The 19,128-nt window shown below is 40.4% G+C and overlaps 1 protein-coding gene across 2 annotated transcripts in view; it reads right to left on the bottom strand.

Moving 5' to 3' along the window:
* Positions 1-18,423, bottom strand: part of POGZ (pogo transposable element derived with ZNF domain) — a gene marked incomplete at its 3' end in the record, with an annotated part of 45,845 nt that extends 27,422 nt beyond the window's left edge. Inside the window, exons 1-3 of one of the 2 annotated variants that reach the window (XM_082832368.1) lie at positions 18,321-18,423; positions 1,238-1,362; positions 96-254 (exon numbers count right to left, since the gene is read on the bottom strand). In XM_082832368.1, coding sequence (XP_082688494.1) covers positions 96-254; positions 1,238-1,361 — 283 coding nt within the window. In that variant the 5' untranslated portion in view covers position 1,362; positions 18,321-18,423. The remainder of the gene's footprint in view (positions 1-95; positions 255-1,237; positions 1,363-18,320) is intronic. The other variant, XM_082832369.1, reaches the window with a different exon arrangement.
* Positions 18,424-19,128: the final 705 nt, after the last annotated feature.

Raw genomic sequence — 19,128 nt, 5'->3', positions numbered from 1 at the left:
AGTACCTAAAACTGAACAGGTACAGCTGTTCCTAAGACCTTTTTTAGTCTCTCACCCCTCTAGCCCAGGAAGAATTTCCCAATAATCCCACTTACCATTGTTGTTGGCAATTAGTGTGACAAGAGTCTTCTTTGTACTGTCGCTGTTCTGTGCCCCGCTGCTACTAACGGTGGTGGATGTAGAGAGGTGCCCAGCAACAGAAGCATGGGCAGCGATGGGCACTGGAGCCGAGACAGGCTGCTGGCTCACAGAAACTGTGGGGAAGGGGAGGCACAGTCACTTGGAGACAGGGACAGATGACACTAAAGGATACTGTTCTAATCTTCCCTTTTCATCTTACTGTGGGTCTCTATAGCCAAAAACTTTCCTGCTTTATTTGTAAATCCAACTGTTCATCTGATTTCTCCTATGTGTCCCTCACACCACAAATTAGACACAATGCCTTCTTCTTAGCCTCACATTTCCTGGTAAATTAAGTTAGATTATGAGCTCACTGAACCCGGATTTTACTGTTTTGCTTATATAGCACAAGCAAACCTCTAGAATTCAAAGGCTTATTATCTCCACTACTGGTATTCATAACCATGCATTAGTAAGCCGTCCACAAGACCCTGAACTGTCCTGTTGCAGCCCAAACCAATGCCATCTTCAGTTCTCAAGGCAGGAAAGATAAAAAAATTAAAAGAGCAACAGATACAATTTAGAGGGGAAAAGAACTACCACTCAGTTTCTGAATTCAGGGCAATCTAGAATTTGACCCTGCAACATCACCTTTTTGAAAGAGAAGCTAACAAGCCTAAGTTTGTAAACTGTCCATGGAGGCAGACACGAAGCGAATTCTGCTCAGCTCACAAAGGAAACCAAGTTCAAGTAAAACAAACAAAAAATCCCCCAAGACTATGGGAACCTGTTTTTGACTGGGTATATAAATGAGCACTGACACACACCTTTGCATTCTTGTTCATACATCATTTGGTAAGAGGATTGCTTATGTGTTTGATAAACATTGGTTAATCCAATTCTCAATGTTTTCAATTTATTAAATGTGTTTTTAGCTTTATGTACAGGAAACCAAAGCACTTACAGACCAGAGCACAGCGGAAAAAGGTAGCACCAGTGCCACAGTGAAGCAACCCTGGATTCTTGAAGTCTTCTTCCACCTCGCACTTTCTTAACAAAAATGCCATTCAATTCAGTCAATATAACAATGATCTAAGAGCAAAAGAATTTTTGTTACCTGTAGTAGTTTTATCCACTGAATTATAATCCTCAACTACAGAATCCTCAATGACATCACTGATTTTCTGCCATGGCTCCAACTCCTCCTCCTCACATTCCATAAAGAGGTCGGTGTCCGCCATGCTAGAAGAAAAAGAAGATTGAATAAGATATTGACCTCAGAATGGGAGAAATAATTTTATATAAAATATGGAATCAGATTCCTGAATCTATTGGTAACCTATTCCCTTGTGCTCCCTCTACCATTTCCCCTAACCTCCCCCCATTTCCAAGGTTCCAGAAGTATAACTTTTATTCTTGAAAATAAAAATTAATGTGGAAGAGTCCACAGCAAATTATTTAATAATTAGGGTTATGAAAATTTAATCTATAATACCCAGGGCTGGGATTAGGGTGAGGCGAATCATGCAAGTGGAGGGTCAGATCCTGCTTTATTTAAAATTGATATTTTGCTCATTATGAAATTTTTTGCATTAATATTGAGCTTTCAAAAATGATACATTTGCTGTTTGAGGAAAGTACCCTAGGAACTTGTTTGGAAAACCGGCAATTTTTGAAGAAAGCGCTAACCATTCTGTCTCTAGACTGCTGTTCTACTGATTCTGGACTTGAGCTGCAACATTTCCAGCCTCCAGCCAACCCTGCTTTCTTCAGACTGGCCCCCACAATCCTAATTGGCAAGAGCCAGTTCCTTAATATCTATCCTGTTGTTACTGTTCTGAACTCAGTGGTTTTTGTATACTGATAGACTCCTTGGTTTGTCTCAAGTCTGAAGTCAAGGGGAGATTCTGTCAGCAACCAAGACCTCTCTGTTCAGTCCTTAACGGGTTTTTCCTCAATTGCATGGCTTGTCCCTATATATGTGCTACTAAATGTATAAAGGTATATAGTTATACCACCCTCTAAATTTTCTCCAATCATTTAATATATTGTGCAATGTAAAATACATTGCATCCTTAAAGCTGTCTGTCCATTTATCTTTATTTCAAGAATCTGAACAAAGGGCCAGGATATACTTGAGCTCTGTGTTTGGTGAAATTTAAATGTAAATAAAATAAAAATAATAGCATAAAAATGATACATTAAAATAGTATTTTATCTTGATTACTGAGCTTTTTTGCACTTAAGTGAGAACCTCACTTGTCACAATCTAATTCCAACCCTGCTACTACCTTAAACTCCACCATGATTTTGGGAGTCAGGCTTTAATTTGAAAACACTGCTTAAACACTGCTTAAATTACATTCATCTTTATAATACAAATAAAGAGTTATTATTACTATGCTGCTCTCCAGTATTAGTTGACTAAAAGTCAATTTCTTTGTCTTGGAATGGAAGTAGCATTACTGCTCAATGTTCAAACAAAACTTTTAAGGCAAGGACTCTCGGTGCCCTTAGTATCTCAGAAATTTTTTCACCACACTCCGAAAGCAAAACCAAAACAAAACAACCAACCTAACCTTTGTGTTTAAATAGTTAGGGCCCTACAATTTGATAGTATTACTTTGCAAGATGCCCAACAGATGGCGTTGTCCCCTTGAAAATTTAAAATATTCCAGCAATGCCGCAGTAAGTTGGCTAGTCAAGTGCCCAGTTTTTTTTGTTTTTTTTTTTAACATCTTTATTGGGGTATAATTGCTTTACAGTGGTGTGTTAGTTTCTGCTTTATAACAAAGTGAATCAGTTATACATATACATATGTTCCCGTATCTCTTCCCTCTTCCATCTCCCTCCCTCCCACCCTCCCTATCCTACCCCTCCAGGCGGTCACAAAGCACCAAGCTGATATGCCTGTGCTATGCGGCTGCTTCCCACTAGCTATCTACCTTACGTTTGGTAGTGTATATATGTCCATGCCTCTCTCTCGCTTTGTCACAGCTCCCCCTCCCCCTCCCCATATCCTCAAGTCTGTTCTCCAGTAGGTCTGTGTCTTTATTCCTGTCTTACCCCTAGGTTCTTCATGACATTTTTTTCCCCTTAAATTCCATATATATGTGTTAGCATACGGTATTTGTCTTTCTCTTTTTGACTTACTTCACTCTGTATGACAGACTCTAGGTCTATCCACCTCATTACAAATAGCTCAATTTCATTTCTTTTTATGGCTGAGTAATATTCCATTGTATATCAAAACTACAATGAGATATCATCTCACATCAGTCAGAATGGCCATCATCAAAAAATCTAGAAACAATAAATGCTGGAGAGGGTGTGGAGAAAAGGGAACACTCCTGCACTGCTGGTGGGAATGTGAATTGGTACAGCCACTATGGAGAACAGTATGGAGGTTCCTTAAAAAACTACAAAAAGAACTACCACATGACCCAGCAATCCCACTACTGGGCATATAGCCTGAGAAAACCATAAATCAAATAGAGTCATGTACCAAAATGTTCATTGCAGCTCTATTTACAATAGCCCGGAGATGGAAACAACCTAAGTGCCCATCATCGGATGAATGGATAAAGAAGATGTGCCCACAGTTTTAATGGGTAAAGTGCTTCATTTGATTCTAACTGGTCTCTAATATTCTATTTTAATTATTTCTGTGTTCCCAAACCAAAACCACAAAGGAAAGAAGGTATGAGCAGGGTAAGAAAAAGCTCTAAACTGTCAACTTAAATTTTCTTAGTTTTGTATTTAATTTACATATACAAAAGACAATGCTAGCCAGAAACCGAATTAAAAAGAAGCCAAATCCATATCAAAGGCATTCTTTGAGTCAAGACTACACAACACACTTTTGTATTTTCCAGTCTAGTTCCACTGAAAGAGGTAACATTCTAAACAACTCTTTTCTAACTGCTTAATTTTATACTATTGTTCTTTGTTTGCTGTGTAACTTTCTTAGAGCCCACAGCCAACAGACAATTAATGCATACTATCAAACATCCAGCAGAATGAATATAAACTATGGATAACCTCTACAGATGGTTTTCAAGGACCTTCTTTTAGCTGTGACCAGCTGCAAGCAAACTCTCCATACATACGCTGAGCAATCTGTAGAAAACTTTCCTTGGGAATAAGCAGAGCTACCTGAATGCAAATTGTGGTTTTCAATGTCATGCTTATGGATATTTTAATAGCACATCCACAGGCTGGTCTTTTACCTCAACTATTTATAGTATCATAAAAGACTGAGTTCACGTTTTATCCTGTCAAACAATGAAGACTAATAAAAATAATGAAAGATTCTTCCATCTGACGGGAGTCAAATTATATTATTCCTACCATGAACAAGGTATTCTAAGAAACAGAGTGGAAAAGGCAGATGTGAAACGATGGCAAAGAAGAATGTTTATGTCCTAACTACTTTTGACCAAGTGAGAAAGAAAAATAACTCCTCAGATATAAGCTCTGCCAAGACAACCAATGTAAATTAAAAGATTCAAAATGGAAAGAAAATTACACTTAGAAAATATTTTTCAAGGTTTTTACAATGGAGAAGACAGTTAACCAACAAGGTCTGACAACTCGGAAAATAATAAATCTGCTGACTGAGCATATTTTATGACTCACAGCAAAACATCTCTGAAAGACACTGAAACCAAGTTTTCCAAACAGTCCTTATTTCTGATCTAGCCTCTTCTATCTCAGAATGTGATCATTCCTTTCATTTCAGCACCTATAGCTCAGGGTCAAAAAATTAACTCTGTTGAAAAGATGGGCCATACCACAAGAAGTATCAACCTGAATTAAATTCCTTATAAACTTTAAAATTAAAAAATGCAAATTTAGCACCCTTCAGTAGTTTTCCAGCTATCAAAAAGGAATGTTCATTAATATAATGAAATGCTATATTTAATATCTCTACCAAGATGCTCAAGGAACACCATCTTTCTCTGCGGTATTCCAAGTGATCCATGGCCTATAACCACCTTTCAACTATATTTGATCAAAGAAGACAGGAATTACTAAATAGGTAAATCTTCCCAAACTATCAGTCTACTCATGTTTAATTTCTTTCTACACCAAACCTTCAACTTAATTTCTCACAAGAAAAAGAAAAATCTGGAATTTTCCCCTCTCTACCCTATTATTTTGCTATAAAGGATAAATGTACTCATAGGCTTGGAATACATCTCACATGCAAAAACAAACAGTGACTTCCCTGGTGGTCCAGTGGTTAAGAATCCGCCTGCCAATGCAGGGGACACGGGTTCGAGTCCTGGTCCAGGAAGATCCCACATGCCGCGGATCAACTAAGCCTGTGCGCCTCAACTACTGAGCCTGCGCTCTAGAACCCATGAGCCACAACTACTGAGCCCACGTGCCACAACTACTGAAGCCCGTGTACCTAAAGCCCGTGCTCCGCAACAAGGAAGCCACCGCAATGAGGAGCCCACGCACTGCAATGAAGAGTAGCCCCTGCTCACAGCAACTAGAGAAAGCCTGCACGCAGCAACGAAGACCCAACACAGCCAAAAATAAAATGAATAAAATAAATAAATTTATTTAAAAAAAAAAGAATCCACCTTCCAATGTAGGGGACGCAGGCTCGATTCCTGGTTAGGGTACTAAGATCCCACATGCCACAAGGCAACTAAGCCCGCAGCTGCAACTACTAAGCCCTCATGCTCTACAGCCCATGCACCACAACTACTGAGGCTGTACACTCCAGAGCCCGCACACCACAACTAGAGAGAAACTTGCAGGCCACAAGGAAAGATCCCATGAACCGCAACTAAGACCAGACGCAGCCAAATAAATAAATAACAAAACCAAAAACCTTACATTGAACTTCAATCCTTACTCAGTTTTGGGACATTTTCATTTCTTCTGAAAAAGTGCCAGGTAAAAACATGAATTCCAGAAATTAAAAGCCAGCACATAGGGAACACCATGCTACATCAAGAGGAAAACTTGCACAGGTAGTAAATTTGAGAATCATATACTGTAACCAAGTAAAGGGGCAAACTTTCATCATATTACAACTATGAATCTCTAAATCAAGACTGTAGTGATTCCTTTTCTGCTATTCCTAAAATGAGATATCAATTTTAATTATATACAAGAGTAGGGAATTCCCTGGCAGTCCAGTGGTTAGGACTCCATGCTTCCACTTCAGGGGGCCTGGGTTTGATCCTTGATTGGGGCCAAAAAAAAAAAGTTATATACAAGAGTAGACATGGGGATTCCCAGGTGGCGCAGTGGTTGAGAGTCCACCTGCCGATGCAGGGGACACGGGTTCGTGCCCCGGTCCGGGAAGATCCCGCATGCCGCGAAGTGGCTGGGCCCGTGAGCCATGGCCACTGAGCCTGCGCGTCCAGAGCCTGTGCTCCGCCGCGGGAAAGGCCACAACAGTGAGAGGCCCGCATACCGCAAAAAAAAAGAGTAGACATGTATCCATCACCCAGCTTCAAAAATTATCAACCAATCTTGTTTCATCTATGCCCTCTCTTCTTCATATTATTTTGAAACTAATCTCTAATATCATATTTATAAATATTTTATTATGTAGCTCTAAAAGATAAGGACTTGAAAAGATCATGTACCAAAAAAAAGAAAAATCATAGAGAATTCCTTGGTCAGCCAGTGGTTAGGACGCAGTGCTTTCACTGCTGGGGCTGGGTCTGATCCCTGGTTGGGGAACTGAGATCCCGCAAGCTGCATGGCCAAATTTTAAAATAAATAAATAAATCATAGTACCATTAATATGCCTAAAAGATTTATAGTCTCAATATCAAATATCTAGTCAACATTGAAATCTCAAATTCTCTCAAACGCCGTATTTCTTTTAAAATTTATTTTATATTGGAATATAGCTAATATACAATACTGTGTTAGTTTCAGGTGTACAGCAGTGGTTCAGTTATACATATTCATATATCCATTTTTTTTCAGATTCTTTTCCCATATAGGTTATTACAGAATACTGAGTAGAGTTTCCTGTGCTATATAGTAGGTCTTTGTTGATTATCTGTTTTATATATAGTAGTGTGTATATGTTAATCCCAAACTCCTAATTTATCCCTCCCCCTACCTTTCCCCTTTGGTAACCATAAATTTGTTCTTGAAGTCTGTGAGTCCCCTTCTGTTTTGTAAGTAAGTTCATTTGTATCCTTTTTTAGATTCCACAAATAAGTGATATCACATATTTGTCTTTCTCTGACTTACTTCACTTAGTATGATAATCTCTAGGTCCATGCATGTTGCTGCAAATGGCATTATTTCATTCTTTTTTATGGCTGAGTAATATTCCATTGTATATATTTACCACATCTTCTTTACCCATTCCTCTGTTGATAGACATTTAGGTTGCTTCGATGTCTTAACTAAATACCATATTTCTTAAAGTTTGTTTGGTTCAGATTCAAATAAGGTCCACATATTATGATTATTTGGTAAGTTTCTTAGGCCTCTTTTTTTTTTTTTTTTTTTGCGGTACGCGGGCCTCTCACTGTTGTGGCCTGTCCCGTTGTGGAGCACAGGCTCCAGATGCGCAGGCTCAGTGGCCATGGCTCATGGGCCCAGCCGCTCCGTGGCATGTGGGATCTTCCCGGACCGGGGCATGAACCTGTGTTCCCTGCATCGGCAGGTGGACTCTCAACCACTGCACCACCAGGGAAGCCCAGGTCTCTTTTAATTTATAGATCTTCCTTCATCTTTTTCCCCCCACCTTGTAATTTATCTGTTGAAGAACCAGGTCACCTCTTGCAATTTCTACAGTCTGGATATTGTTGATTACATACACATGGCATTTAATATATGCCTCTGTATATCCTGAAATTGATAGCTGGATCTACAGACATGATTAGATACAGGTTTAACATTTTTTTCCCCCAAGACTACTCACAAGAGCAGGATTTTCTTCCAACAGGAATCCTTCTATCCAGGCTCAATGCCTTGATCTAGTCATTCTAAATCTATCATTCCCTTTTCATTTATTACCTGAAACACCTTGATTTAAAAAAAAAAACAAAACATATCTACTATTTGGTTACCCAGTGGTGCAGTTCATATAGTAAAAGTCTCGACTCTTTCCATCTTGCTTCTTTCCCTTTATTTACCAGTTTTCAAAATAATGATCTGTTTTACTAGCACTTCCTCAAAGTGACCAATGAGCTTGTTCTTTTTTAAAAAATTAATTAATTAATTTTATTTTTGGCTGTGTTGGGTCTTTGTTGCTGCACGCAGGCTTTCTCTAGTTGCGGTGAGCCGGGGCTACTCTTCGTTGCGGTGCACGGACTTCTTGCGGTGGCTTCTCTTGTTGCAGAGCACAGGCTCTGGATGCACAGGCTTCAGTAGCTGTGGCACGCAGGCTCAGTAGTTGTGGCTCGTGGACTCTAGAGCGCAGGCTCAGCAGTTGTGGCAGACGGGCTTAGTTGCTCCGTGGCATGTGGGATCCTCCTGGACCAGGGCTCGAACCCGTGTCCCCTGCATTGGCAGGCGGATTCTTAACCACTGCGCCACCAGGGAAGTCCAATAAGCTTGTTCTTAAACTATCATTATATCACATCATATGACACATCAATTTAAACATATTTGATATGTTTTGATCCACTGCAGTTATCCTTATTGATACTCAAAGTGTCCTAATTTGGCTACTGGGAACTTCTCAGTTAGCTCCTGAGTCCTTCTGACACAACCCTTGTGTTTGATAAAATCCTGGCTGTAAGTTTCAGGCTCATCTCATACATTCTTGCCCCAGACCTAGAATCAGCCATTTCTCTAAGGAGCCCTGATTCCTTTTGGTGTGGAATGATATTCCAAGATCGCAGTCTAGATGCTAGTGACTTCTCTGCTCATTAAAAAAAAAAAAAATTATTTGGCTGCGTCGGGTCTTAGTTGCAGCACGCGGGATCTTTCGTTGCAGCGCGTGGGCTTCTCTCTAGTTGCGGCGTGAGGGCTCTAGAGTGTGTGGGCTCAGTAGTTGAGGCACAAGGGCTCTCTAGCTGTGATGCACGCAGGCTCTAGAGTGCACAGGCTTAGCTGCTCTGCAGCATGTGGGATCTTAGTTCCCGGACCAGGGATCGAACCCACGTCCCATGCATTGGAAGGCAGACTCTTAACCACTGGACCACAGGGATGTCCTTCTGCTCATTTTAAACATAAAATTATCTCCATATCAACCCCCAACTATTAGTCAGCTACCTTCAATTTCGCTTCTATGTCATTTGGCAGAAAAATTCCAAATCTACAAATAAGACTTGTCTTAGAAACTTAAAACAAACTTCTATTTTCTCCTGAGATTCTTACTGGAGATGTTTCAATCTTTTAAATTTTACTAACTAATTCTCATTACTTCCACTCTTTTTCCAACCTTTCCCTATAAATTCTATATGCAGAATTTACATATAGTTAAAAAAATTTTTTTTAAGATCAAAGATTAACAAAGAGGACACAGCATGTAGTTTAACCAAGCCCTTTAGCAAGTAACTTTTTTTGAGGCTGCCTTCATTACCTTAACATAATCATCTATGTTTTGTTGCATTTTTCAGTAGTTTGTTCATTTTTTATTACTGAGTAGTGCTCCATTTATGGATAAACTATCCATCCACATGTTGACAGATAGTTGTTTTCAATTTTTCAGCTATTATGAATAAACCTGCTATGAACATTTGGGCACAAGTCTTTGTATGTGCATATGTTTTCATTATTTTGGATAAATAACTAGGAGAGGAATTTCTGGGCCACAGGATAAGTGTATGTTTAACTTCCAAAGAAATGGCGAATTTTCCAAACACTAGCCTAAGTAGCTTCTGACTTACCCAATTTACAAGTCCTGCAGAGATGGTCTTGTAACTTACTATCTATTTATTGCCATGCCACAGGGCATGCAAGATCTTAGTTCCCTGACCAGGGATCAAATCCATGCCCCCTGCATTGGAAGCATGGAGTCTTAACCACTGGACTGGCAGGGAAGTCACCGTAACATACTTTATAATGTGGGGTTGCTTAGCTCCTATGACTCTTAGTTTGGGGCCCTCAGCTGATACTCTGAAACAACAGGAACATTCATATTTAACTAAAAGACACTCAATTTAACATTCTTCCCTTAACTACTAGACTGAAATATTTGAGAGGGCAGGAACCATGTCTTTCTTATTTATTAAACTGAAGTACAACTGATTCACAATGTTGTGTCAGTAAAGTGATTCAGTTATACATACATATATATAAAATATATATGGATGTAATATACATATGTATAATATATATTCTTTTTCAGATTCTTTTCCCTTACAGGTTATTACAAAATATTGAATATAGTCCCCAGTAACTATTTTTTTAAAGACTGTCTTTTCTTGAATGCCAAGATATAAACAGATCACCTCAAAAATATCAAATTTATCAACTACTCCTAACAAAAACTTTACCCATAACACACAGCTAATAAGGTTCTTTTCCAAGCAAACTGGGAGGTGGGAGGGGGATGAGATAAAGCAAAAGACCTATACCTTACAAATGAAGAGCTCATTTCTAGCTTCAATAAAATTTCCAATAGAGCTAAAAAATGTCATCATATTCCAGTGTTCTCCAACATATACTAAGCACCCAAGCTGTGCAGCATATCTGCAGAAGGGAACTGTGTTCAAAGTCTGTACATAGGTTATATAAAGGGAAACCTAGATCATTAAGGAATCCACATATGCCAGTGGCTTTTATCCAACTCAGTAATACTCAAACAGGGATAATCTGCCCCCCAGAAGACATATGGCAATGTCTAGAGACATTTTTGGTAGTCATAACTAGGGGTGGGGTTGGGGAAGGGTGCTACTGGCATCTATCTAGTGGCAAGTGGCCAGGGGTGCTACTAAACATCCTACAATGCACGAGACAGACGGGGACATATCTGGCACAAAATGTTAATAGTGCCAAGACTGAGAAACCCTGATCAAACTGAATCCATGTTCTGAAGGGGAAAATTTTTTAAAAAATCATCCCACGTTCTATGCATAAAGAACTCTCATTTCTTTTTTTTTAAATTGAAATATAGTTGACTTACAATGTTATGTTAATTTTCTCATTTCTTTTTAAAATAATTTATCCTCTCTGCAACAGAAAAGATGAGAACAAGATCCCTATGAATTGTTCAAAGGGTTACATCTTAACACAGTAAAAACATTTTTATAAAACTCATATACATCTAGTTTGTTTCACCCTATAATGATCTACCTGTGAAACTTGTTCCTGCCTAGGTACGTAATTTCTCCTTATAAAACTTTAGCATTATGATGTTAGTTCTGTAAATTTATGGTTACTATCAGTATTAACTGGTAAATAATCTTGGTGAAAATAATTTCCCAAAGTCCCAAAATCTCCATTTCTAAAATTTCTGGTTTTCACCCCTTTACTATTCCTCTGTGGGTTGCTTTTGCTAAATATATCAGCTCTTATTGCCTCTTCAACTTTCCAATCATTTTCTCAGAGGGCAGTGAACCAAAATGACACGATGCAAACTTATTTCTGTGGTCCTTCTCAAAGTCCTATTGTTATGCTTAAACTTAAAATTATGGAAGTAGCTCTATGTCTCAAAGCCAAAAGTTATGACAGTAATAAGTTTAAACAGAAAAATGTTAGCCAATAATACAAACTCTGTCATCAGCTGTTTGGTCTGTGGCTTATTCTTTTGTAAACAAACAAAAGCTATTGACAATAATGTTTAACCTGAATCAAACCAAGCACTTAAATTTAACTTCCAGTTTTTAGGAAATACAGCAGTAGAGGAATAAGTTAAGTAGCACCTCAAGGAAATAATGAGATAAATCCAAAAAGTGGGACATTTTAAAAGGAAATAAGACAACTGCAGAATATGGAATATTTTATAAAACTACTAACACAGTTTAAAAATGTCAATCTCACACACACATGTATATATACATGCATGCCCACACACAGAGTGAGAAGACTAAACCAGACTGAAAGAAACTAAAGCGATGTAACAAAATGCAACATGTAAACCTTTACTGGATTCTGGTTCATAAAAAAGCTATAAATGACATATTGGGGAGAACCGGAACATTTGAATATAGACTAGATACAAGACGATATTTGGAAATTATTTTTAATTTTCTTAGAAAGAATAGTGGTATTAGAGTTATGTAGGAGAACGTATTTATTCTTAGCAAATGCATGAAATGTTCAGTGGAAGTATCATGACTGTGACTTTCAGGTGGTTCAGCAAATATATATTTTGGCGTTTTCTTACAGACATCAAATATGCCAACATGAAAAATGGTTGTGTCGGGACTTCCCTGGTGGCGCTGTGGTTAAGAATCCGCCTGCCAATCCAGGGGATGTGGGCTCGAGCCCTGGTCCGGAAAGATCCCACATGCCGCGGAGCAACTAAGCCTGTGTACTACAACTACTGAGCCTGTGCTCTAGAGCCTACGAGCCCTAAGTACTGAAGCCCGTGCGCCTAGAGCCTGTGCTCCGCAACAAGAGACTCCCCCGCTCCGCAGTGAAGAGTAGCCCCCGCTCACCACAACTAGAGAAAGCCCGCACGCAGCAATGAAGACCCAACGCAGCCAAAAATAAATAAATGGATAAATTTATGAAAAAAAAAGTTGTGTCTAGGTGGTGGGTTCATTGTAGACACTCCTTGTAGTATTCTTTCACCTTTTTTACACGCATGAAATTTTCTTAAAATAAAAAGTTGGGGGGATCAGAGGAACAAGGTCTGGGAATCTAACATAAAATATGGTGGCTATAGTTGATAACACTATAATTGATATTTGCTAAAAGAGTAGAATGTTCACATACACACAAGATAAATATGTGAGGTGATGGATGTGTTAATTAACTGAATGGGGGGGAATCCTTTCACAATATTTATGTATATGAAATCACCATGATGTACAGTTTAACATCATACAATTTTATACGTCAATTACACCTCAATAAAGCTGAAATTTAAAAAAGAAAAGAAAAAAAGTAATGGGGAATAACTACCTACTCATATCTTGGTTGTGATATTTTGTTCTACTATATTCTGCCATTTTCTTTTTGCCATTTACTAAATCAAACTGGTAGCCTCATGGGTTGAATTTTCTGTTAACTTGTTCTCATTTCTAGGAGCAATTTTCACATAGATTATATATACACATTTCTAAAGATGTTGCACCATAATTAAATGTTAGAAAAAAATAAATCGAAGTTGAGTTATACAGGTTACCAAGGAGGTACTGTAAGATGAGATGAACACTGCCGTCTTCCATTAATCAACGCATCATGATTATCTGACATCTTGGTAACCTATCTGGTTTCTGTATTTTGTAGCAGTAATTACACTGGTAACGTGATTTTCGTGCACTCAGTAGGTTTTACTCAACATTGCAACTCACACGGGACTATTAGTGATTCCCACAGTCTTTAAGTCTTTGGCATTCATCTTTCCATCCATAATATGGGTGTACCAGATACATACCTTTCTAGGGAGGACTGAATTGTACCTTAAATGCTGGCAAATATGGTAGTCTACCTTATACTCAGGTCCTATAAAATCAGCTAGTCAGTAAAAGCCTACATAACTGAAAAGCAAGATACAAAGAGACTCTTTATACAATCTTATTTAAAAGCAGCAAAAAGAATCCCTCAGTTACAACTGTCAGTCTACCTCTGAAGTATTTAATGGGCAGAAATCTCTACCTATCTTCACCTCAAATACGATTAGGAAAACATGTTTTCTACCAAAACTCTCCAGACAGATTTGGCTCTTGAAGCATTGAATTCCTTTAATTTGTCTGGTTCTTTTATAGCTCTAAAGTAAACTCCAGGAATGAAGAATTCAGTATCTAACATTTTCAATTCACTGCTAGCGCATACCCACTCATACATAAATCAAGATAAAAAGAACATTTGGAACAGAAAAAATGTCTTAAACAACAAATTTAAGAATACCACTCTCTTGCTCCTGAGTTAGAAATAAACAATAATAATCCTCAAAAAAATCTGTATTCAAGTTACTTCAATTTTTGACTTTAAAAGGGATTAATTCCAGAAAACCTTCAGGGCTGAATACTTAGTATGGCTATAAAACTAATTATTGTTAAACTTGTAATAAGAAGCATTTATTTACCCAGTCTTCCGTATGGCCCATTTTGTCCCTCACAGTAACTGCTGTAGAACCTCACATATAATATTCACAATGGGTTCTTAAATAGTCTTAATAATCTGCCTAATATTCTCAAACATAAAATACTTTCCACTTATCTGGCAGCAAATCTCCTATCAAGAAGAACCCAAATATATTCATTATGGGTTCTTTACTAAAACAACAACTAAAGTGAGCAGTTAAGTTTCCTTTTTTTTTTTTTTTTTCCGCGGTACGCGGGCCTCTCACTGTTGTGGCCTCTCCCGTTGCGGAGCACAGGCTCCGGATGCACAGGCTCAGCGGCCATGGCTCACAGGCCCAGCCGTTCCGCGGCATGTGGGATCCTCCTGGACCGGGGCACGAACCCGTGTTCCCTGCATCGGCAGGCGGACTCTCAACCACTGCGCCACCAGGGAAGCCCTAAGTTTCCTATTTTTAAAGGGTACAATATTCAGTTCTTCTCACAAGAAAAGTTCTTCTTCACTGACAGTTGTATGTTGTCTAAATTCCATTTCTACTCAATTTCATTTAACTCTGCCAAATACTAGTAAAACATTAGTCCTTTCTCCTCTCCTCTGGAGTTACATGTAAAAATACGTTTTTGTGGATATGGCTTATTATCACAAACCAGATTGCCAAAGAATCTATCAAAGTCTTACCATACTGATATGACAAAGACACCACCAGCTCTAGGGTTTGTAATTTAAATTAGAAATCTCCACTTTCAACAAAAAGACATATATGGAGAATAAAGACTGAAACATTATCTGGAATACATTTTATTTTACTATGATCTAATAACAGGCATTATGCACTTTACATTATCACAATTAATTCTCACTATATACCCTAAGTAATACATTTTACAGATAAGGTCAAAACGAAGTTTAGAGAGTTCAAGTAACTTGCCCTAGGTTACAGCTGGTTTGAATCCTGGCTGGGATATTTACTAAGCTTTTTTTGCTCTGGAATTCTTCCCCAAGTCATTGCCTCTTCCATTATTAACTCCAACATTTCTGAATTCTCCGGAAGTTTCTATAGGGAGACAGATTTGGATGATTTAAGGAGAAGGACAGGACAGACCCAGTTTTTGGTCTTGGGACCCCTTTACATTCTTAAAATTATTAAGGATCCCAAAGAGCTTTTTTTATGTGGACTTTACCTTTTGATATTTACATTAGAAATTAAATCATAAAAAAGGTAAATACTTATCAGTATATTCAAAAACAAACCCATTACAGGTTAACTTAAATAACATTTTCAATTAAAAATTACTATTTTTCCCCCAAAGAGTGAAATAACGTTGTTTTACATTTTTGCAAATCTTTCATGTCTAGGTTAATAGAAGAGTTTGATTCTCATAACTGCTTCTGCATTCAGTCTGTGGTTCTATGTTGTTCTGGTTAAGTATGTAACAAAGATCTGCTGTCACACAGATAGAAAAAGGGAAAAGTATTCTAAAAACCTTTTCAGATAGTTTTTATATTGATATAGTACTAAAACTAGACAAATGATAGTTTCTTAAAGGATAACTGCATCTTGGAACCTGAAACCCTATCAATGAATGTTATATTAAAATCCATTGATGTACCTTAAATTTTGAAATGATTTCTTACTCATGGTGACTTCATGCAATGGTCATTTGGAAAATACAGACTTACTGAATTATGCCTATCTTCCAACTATTGACACATTTCATCATACAATATAAAAAAAAACATAGTTATTAAAACTGACATTATAAGAAAAGTCTTTCAAGTACCAGGAAGTTGTTACGGTTGAGGTATCAACTTTTTAAAAATTCTAATTTTCACTCTCAAATTTTTATCACTGGGAACAAATACTATCGTTTTCCTTGAAGTGACAAGCTCACACTTTTTTCAAGAAAACATCCACAAACACTCAAGTGTCAAAAGCTGTAGTTTATCAGTCGTTCTTTCAAGTAAAAATGCTGTTCCAGGAAACAAGTAACTCACAACTAAATCTCTTAAGTGCCTTTCCTTATAACAAAGATCTACCTCAGCAGGCGGTGTTAAGTGCTTCAAGCACACTTCCCATTTGGTCATAGACTCTTATAAATTAAAAAGACATGTACTAAAGAGCTGAAATTTAATAAAACTAATTATTTTTACTGCTTCATCAAGGACATTCTCAAGTAAGTATAGAGTTTCCTGCAGTAGTTTTATCAAGTGTTGCTTTTGGATCATAAGTGCAAATGTCAGTGAAAAAGATAAACAGTGTCTCAGTATTATTTTGAAAACAGTTATGACCTCGAAGCTCTCCTGAATGGGCCTGAGGGGATTCCCAGCGGTCAGCAGACCACATTCTGGGAACTGCTTTTCTAGATTATGCCACTGGTTCAAGGTGGGGGTGGAAACTAACAAAATTCTGTTCATCCCAAGAGTCTTCATTCTGTTAGTTCCTTTAGTTTGAGATACATCAGCATAGCTGGTACGTTATAACCGTAATATATGAAAGCGGAAGGAAATCAAGGGCATAGATTGCCACTTAATTGTTCGAAGATTATAGTCTGCGCACCTTTATGCTGGATCAAAAACTCAATATGGTGGTTACCCTAATCAGTCTCAGCTGAAGGATTGCAGATTAAAAATGTAGAGATGATACCCCTCTCCCCATCCCATCCAAAAAAGCTTGGGGATGAGGCCCCCCCAAACCGCACTTTTAGCGATCTGTAAGGTACTTTTTATGCACCCCGAAGTTAAGAACGATTGTGCTAAGTAGTTCAAAGTCCAATTCCCAGTTCCAAAAGCAAGGGGTCTCAAAATTCAATGTCGTTCGCCAAGAAGCAGTCCCCCCCGGCCCCGCCGTTTCCCTTCATCTAGATGGGAAAATTCCTTTGAAAGTGAAATTGTACTTCTGTGGGGTTTTGAGCTGCGGTGGGAGGTCTCTAAAAGAGTGTAGAGGGCTGGGCCACAGTCTGCAACAGAACGACGGCTGTTCCGATAGGACACCTGTATCTCAATTTCCATCTCGAAAAAGAGATCTGGGCTAAACGACTTACTCTTTCCAGCTCTAGCTTTTTCTGAGCTGAAAATATCCAAGACAATGAGAGAAACGTCCAGTATTATTAACAATTTGAGAGAATCCCGCGTCTGACAGAAGAGGAAATCAGGAAAACTCGCAGAATGGAGAGAAAGCAGGTGGATCAACATCACTCCTTTTCAGAAGGTGCTAAGAATCTAGAGAAAATAGTCCCTGGGATAAACATGGCGCCCACCGCGGCAGGATATAACCATACGAAAATAAAGCTTTTTCCGCCACATCCCATTTTATAAATCACGGCGCCACCCCAAAATTTTAGAGCCGGGGGAGGAGACTTTGTAAACCGCGGTGCACTAAGGCTTCGGGTGTACTATACGACCGAGCGGGGATTACATAACACAAGGGAGAGACTAAGCAATCACTCATTCTCCTCCTCGCGCTCAAAAAGAGCGCCCCACACGTTCCCCGGCGGGGGTGGCGCGGGGACGGCCGAGCACCATCCCCACCCCCGGGGGACGTCGGCCCACGGCCCCTCCCGCCCGCCTCCCCAGCGCGGCCTCGCCCTCCCCTCCCGCCGCGCCCCGCCGTCTCGCCGCCGCCCGCGCCCCCGCCTCTTCCCCAGCGGGCCGCCGCCCGCGCCCGCGCCCGCCCACTCCTCCGAGACGCCTCGCGCCGGGTGTGCGTGTGGACGTCGGGTGTGTGCGGGGCCGTGGACCGCGAGTGCGCGCGCGCGCGCGCGCCGCTGCAGGCGCCGGGGGCGGCCGGCAGGCAGACAAGGGCCTGCCCGGCCCGCCGCGCGGCTCCCAGGGCGCACGCACTCACACACGCGCTCGCGCGCCGCACCCCACGCCCGCCGCCGCGGGCCGCGCCGCCACTCGAGGGGGGCGGGGGCGCGCGCCACCGGGCCCCCACCCCCACCCCTCGCGCTCCCGCCCCATCCCCCTCTCATTGTCTCGCCTCGGAACGCCTCGCCGAGCGAAAAGATAACGGAACCCCCGGGAGAAGGGGGGTGGGGAGAGAGAAAGCTCGCTCGCTCACTCACCTCCCGTGGTCGTCGCCGCCGGTAGTCTGACCCGAGGAAGGCGCCGTCGCCTTAAAGGGACCTTGCACCCGGCGCCGGGAGAAGGGGGTGGGAGCAGGGGAGGGGACGGGGGCTTGGGGGGAGACGAAGAAGAGGGAACCGTTGAAAGCGCGTCTCCCGAGGGTGAAAGGAAACCTCCCTCGGGTTCGAGTGATTTGGGGTGGATTTTTTTCCCGAGGGGGGCGGGGGGGCCCCGAGGGAGGGGGGCGGGGGGGCCAAGGAATGCGGCTCCGTGTACGGGAGCTGGCGCGGGGGAGAGAGACGCCGACTCCCCCCACCGACCCTCTCGCCCCGCGGAGGGATACGGCTCGTCACTTCCGCCCTCCCCCTTTCGTGGTTTTTCAATTGGTTGGAGCGCGTGGCACGTCATGTGCTGTGCTCATCCTAACCCCTGCCCGGGCTTCTTTTCTAGTCAAGTTTGTCTGGGCCTGCAAATAAATAAATAAATAAATAAAAAATTTTAAAAAATGAAATGAAAAATAATTAGCCCAGAAGCAATATCTAAATTTTGGTGAGAAAGATGGGACTTCCAAAGAAAATACTTCCCTGGACTTTCCAAGGAAATTTTGGGAATCTCCACACTTTCCACTCAAGGCTTATACCTAATCAAAAGGGGAACCTCGTGCCACAGGCCAGATGGTGAGGCCCAATGGCACCAACGACTGATATTGGAACAAAGGCATCAAAATGGCACTCGTTCTTCTTCACGAGACATTCGGTCAGGTAGCTTTAAGTGAAGAACTTTTAAAAGCCATTTTTACCCTGAACC

Source organism: Leucopleurus acutus (assembly GCF_964270905.1).
Source record: "Leucopleurus acutus genome assembly, chromosome: 2".
NCBI classification, from domain to species: domain Eukaryota; kingdom Metazoa; phylum Chordata; class Mammalia; order Artiodactyla; family Delphinidae; genus Leucopleurus; species Leucopleurus acutus.
This window is presented reverse-complemented; position numbering and strand designations above follow the sequence as displayed.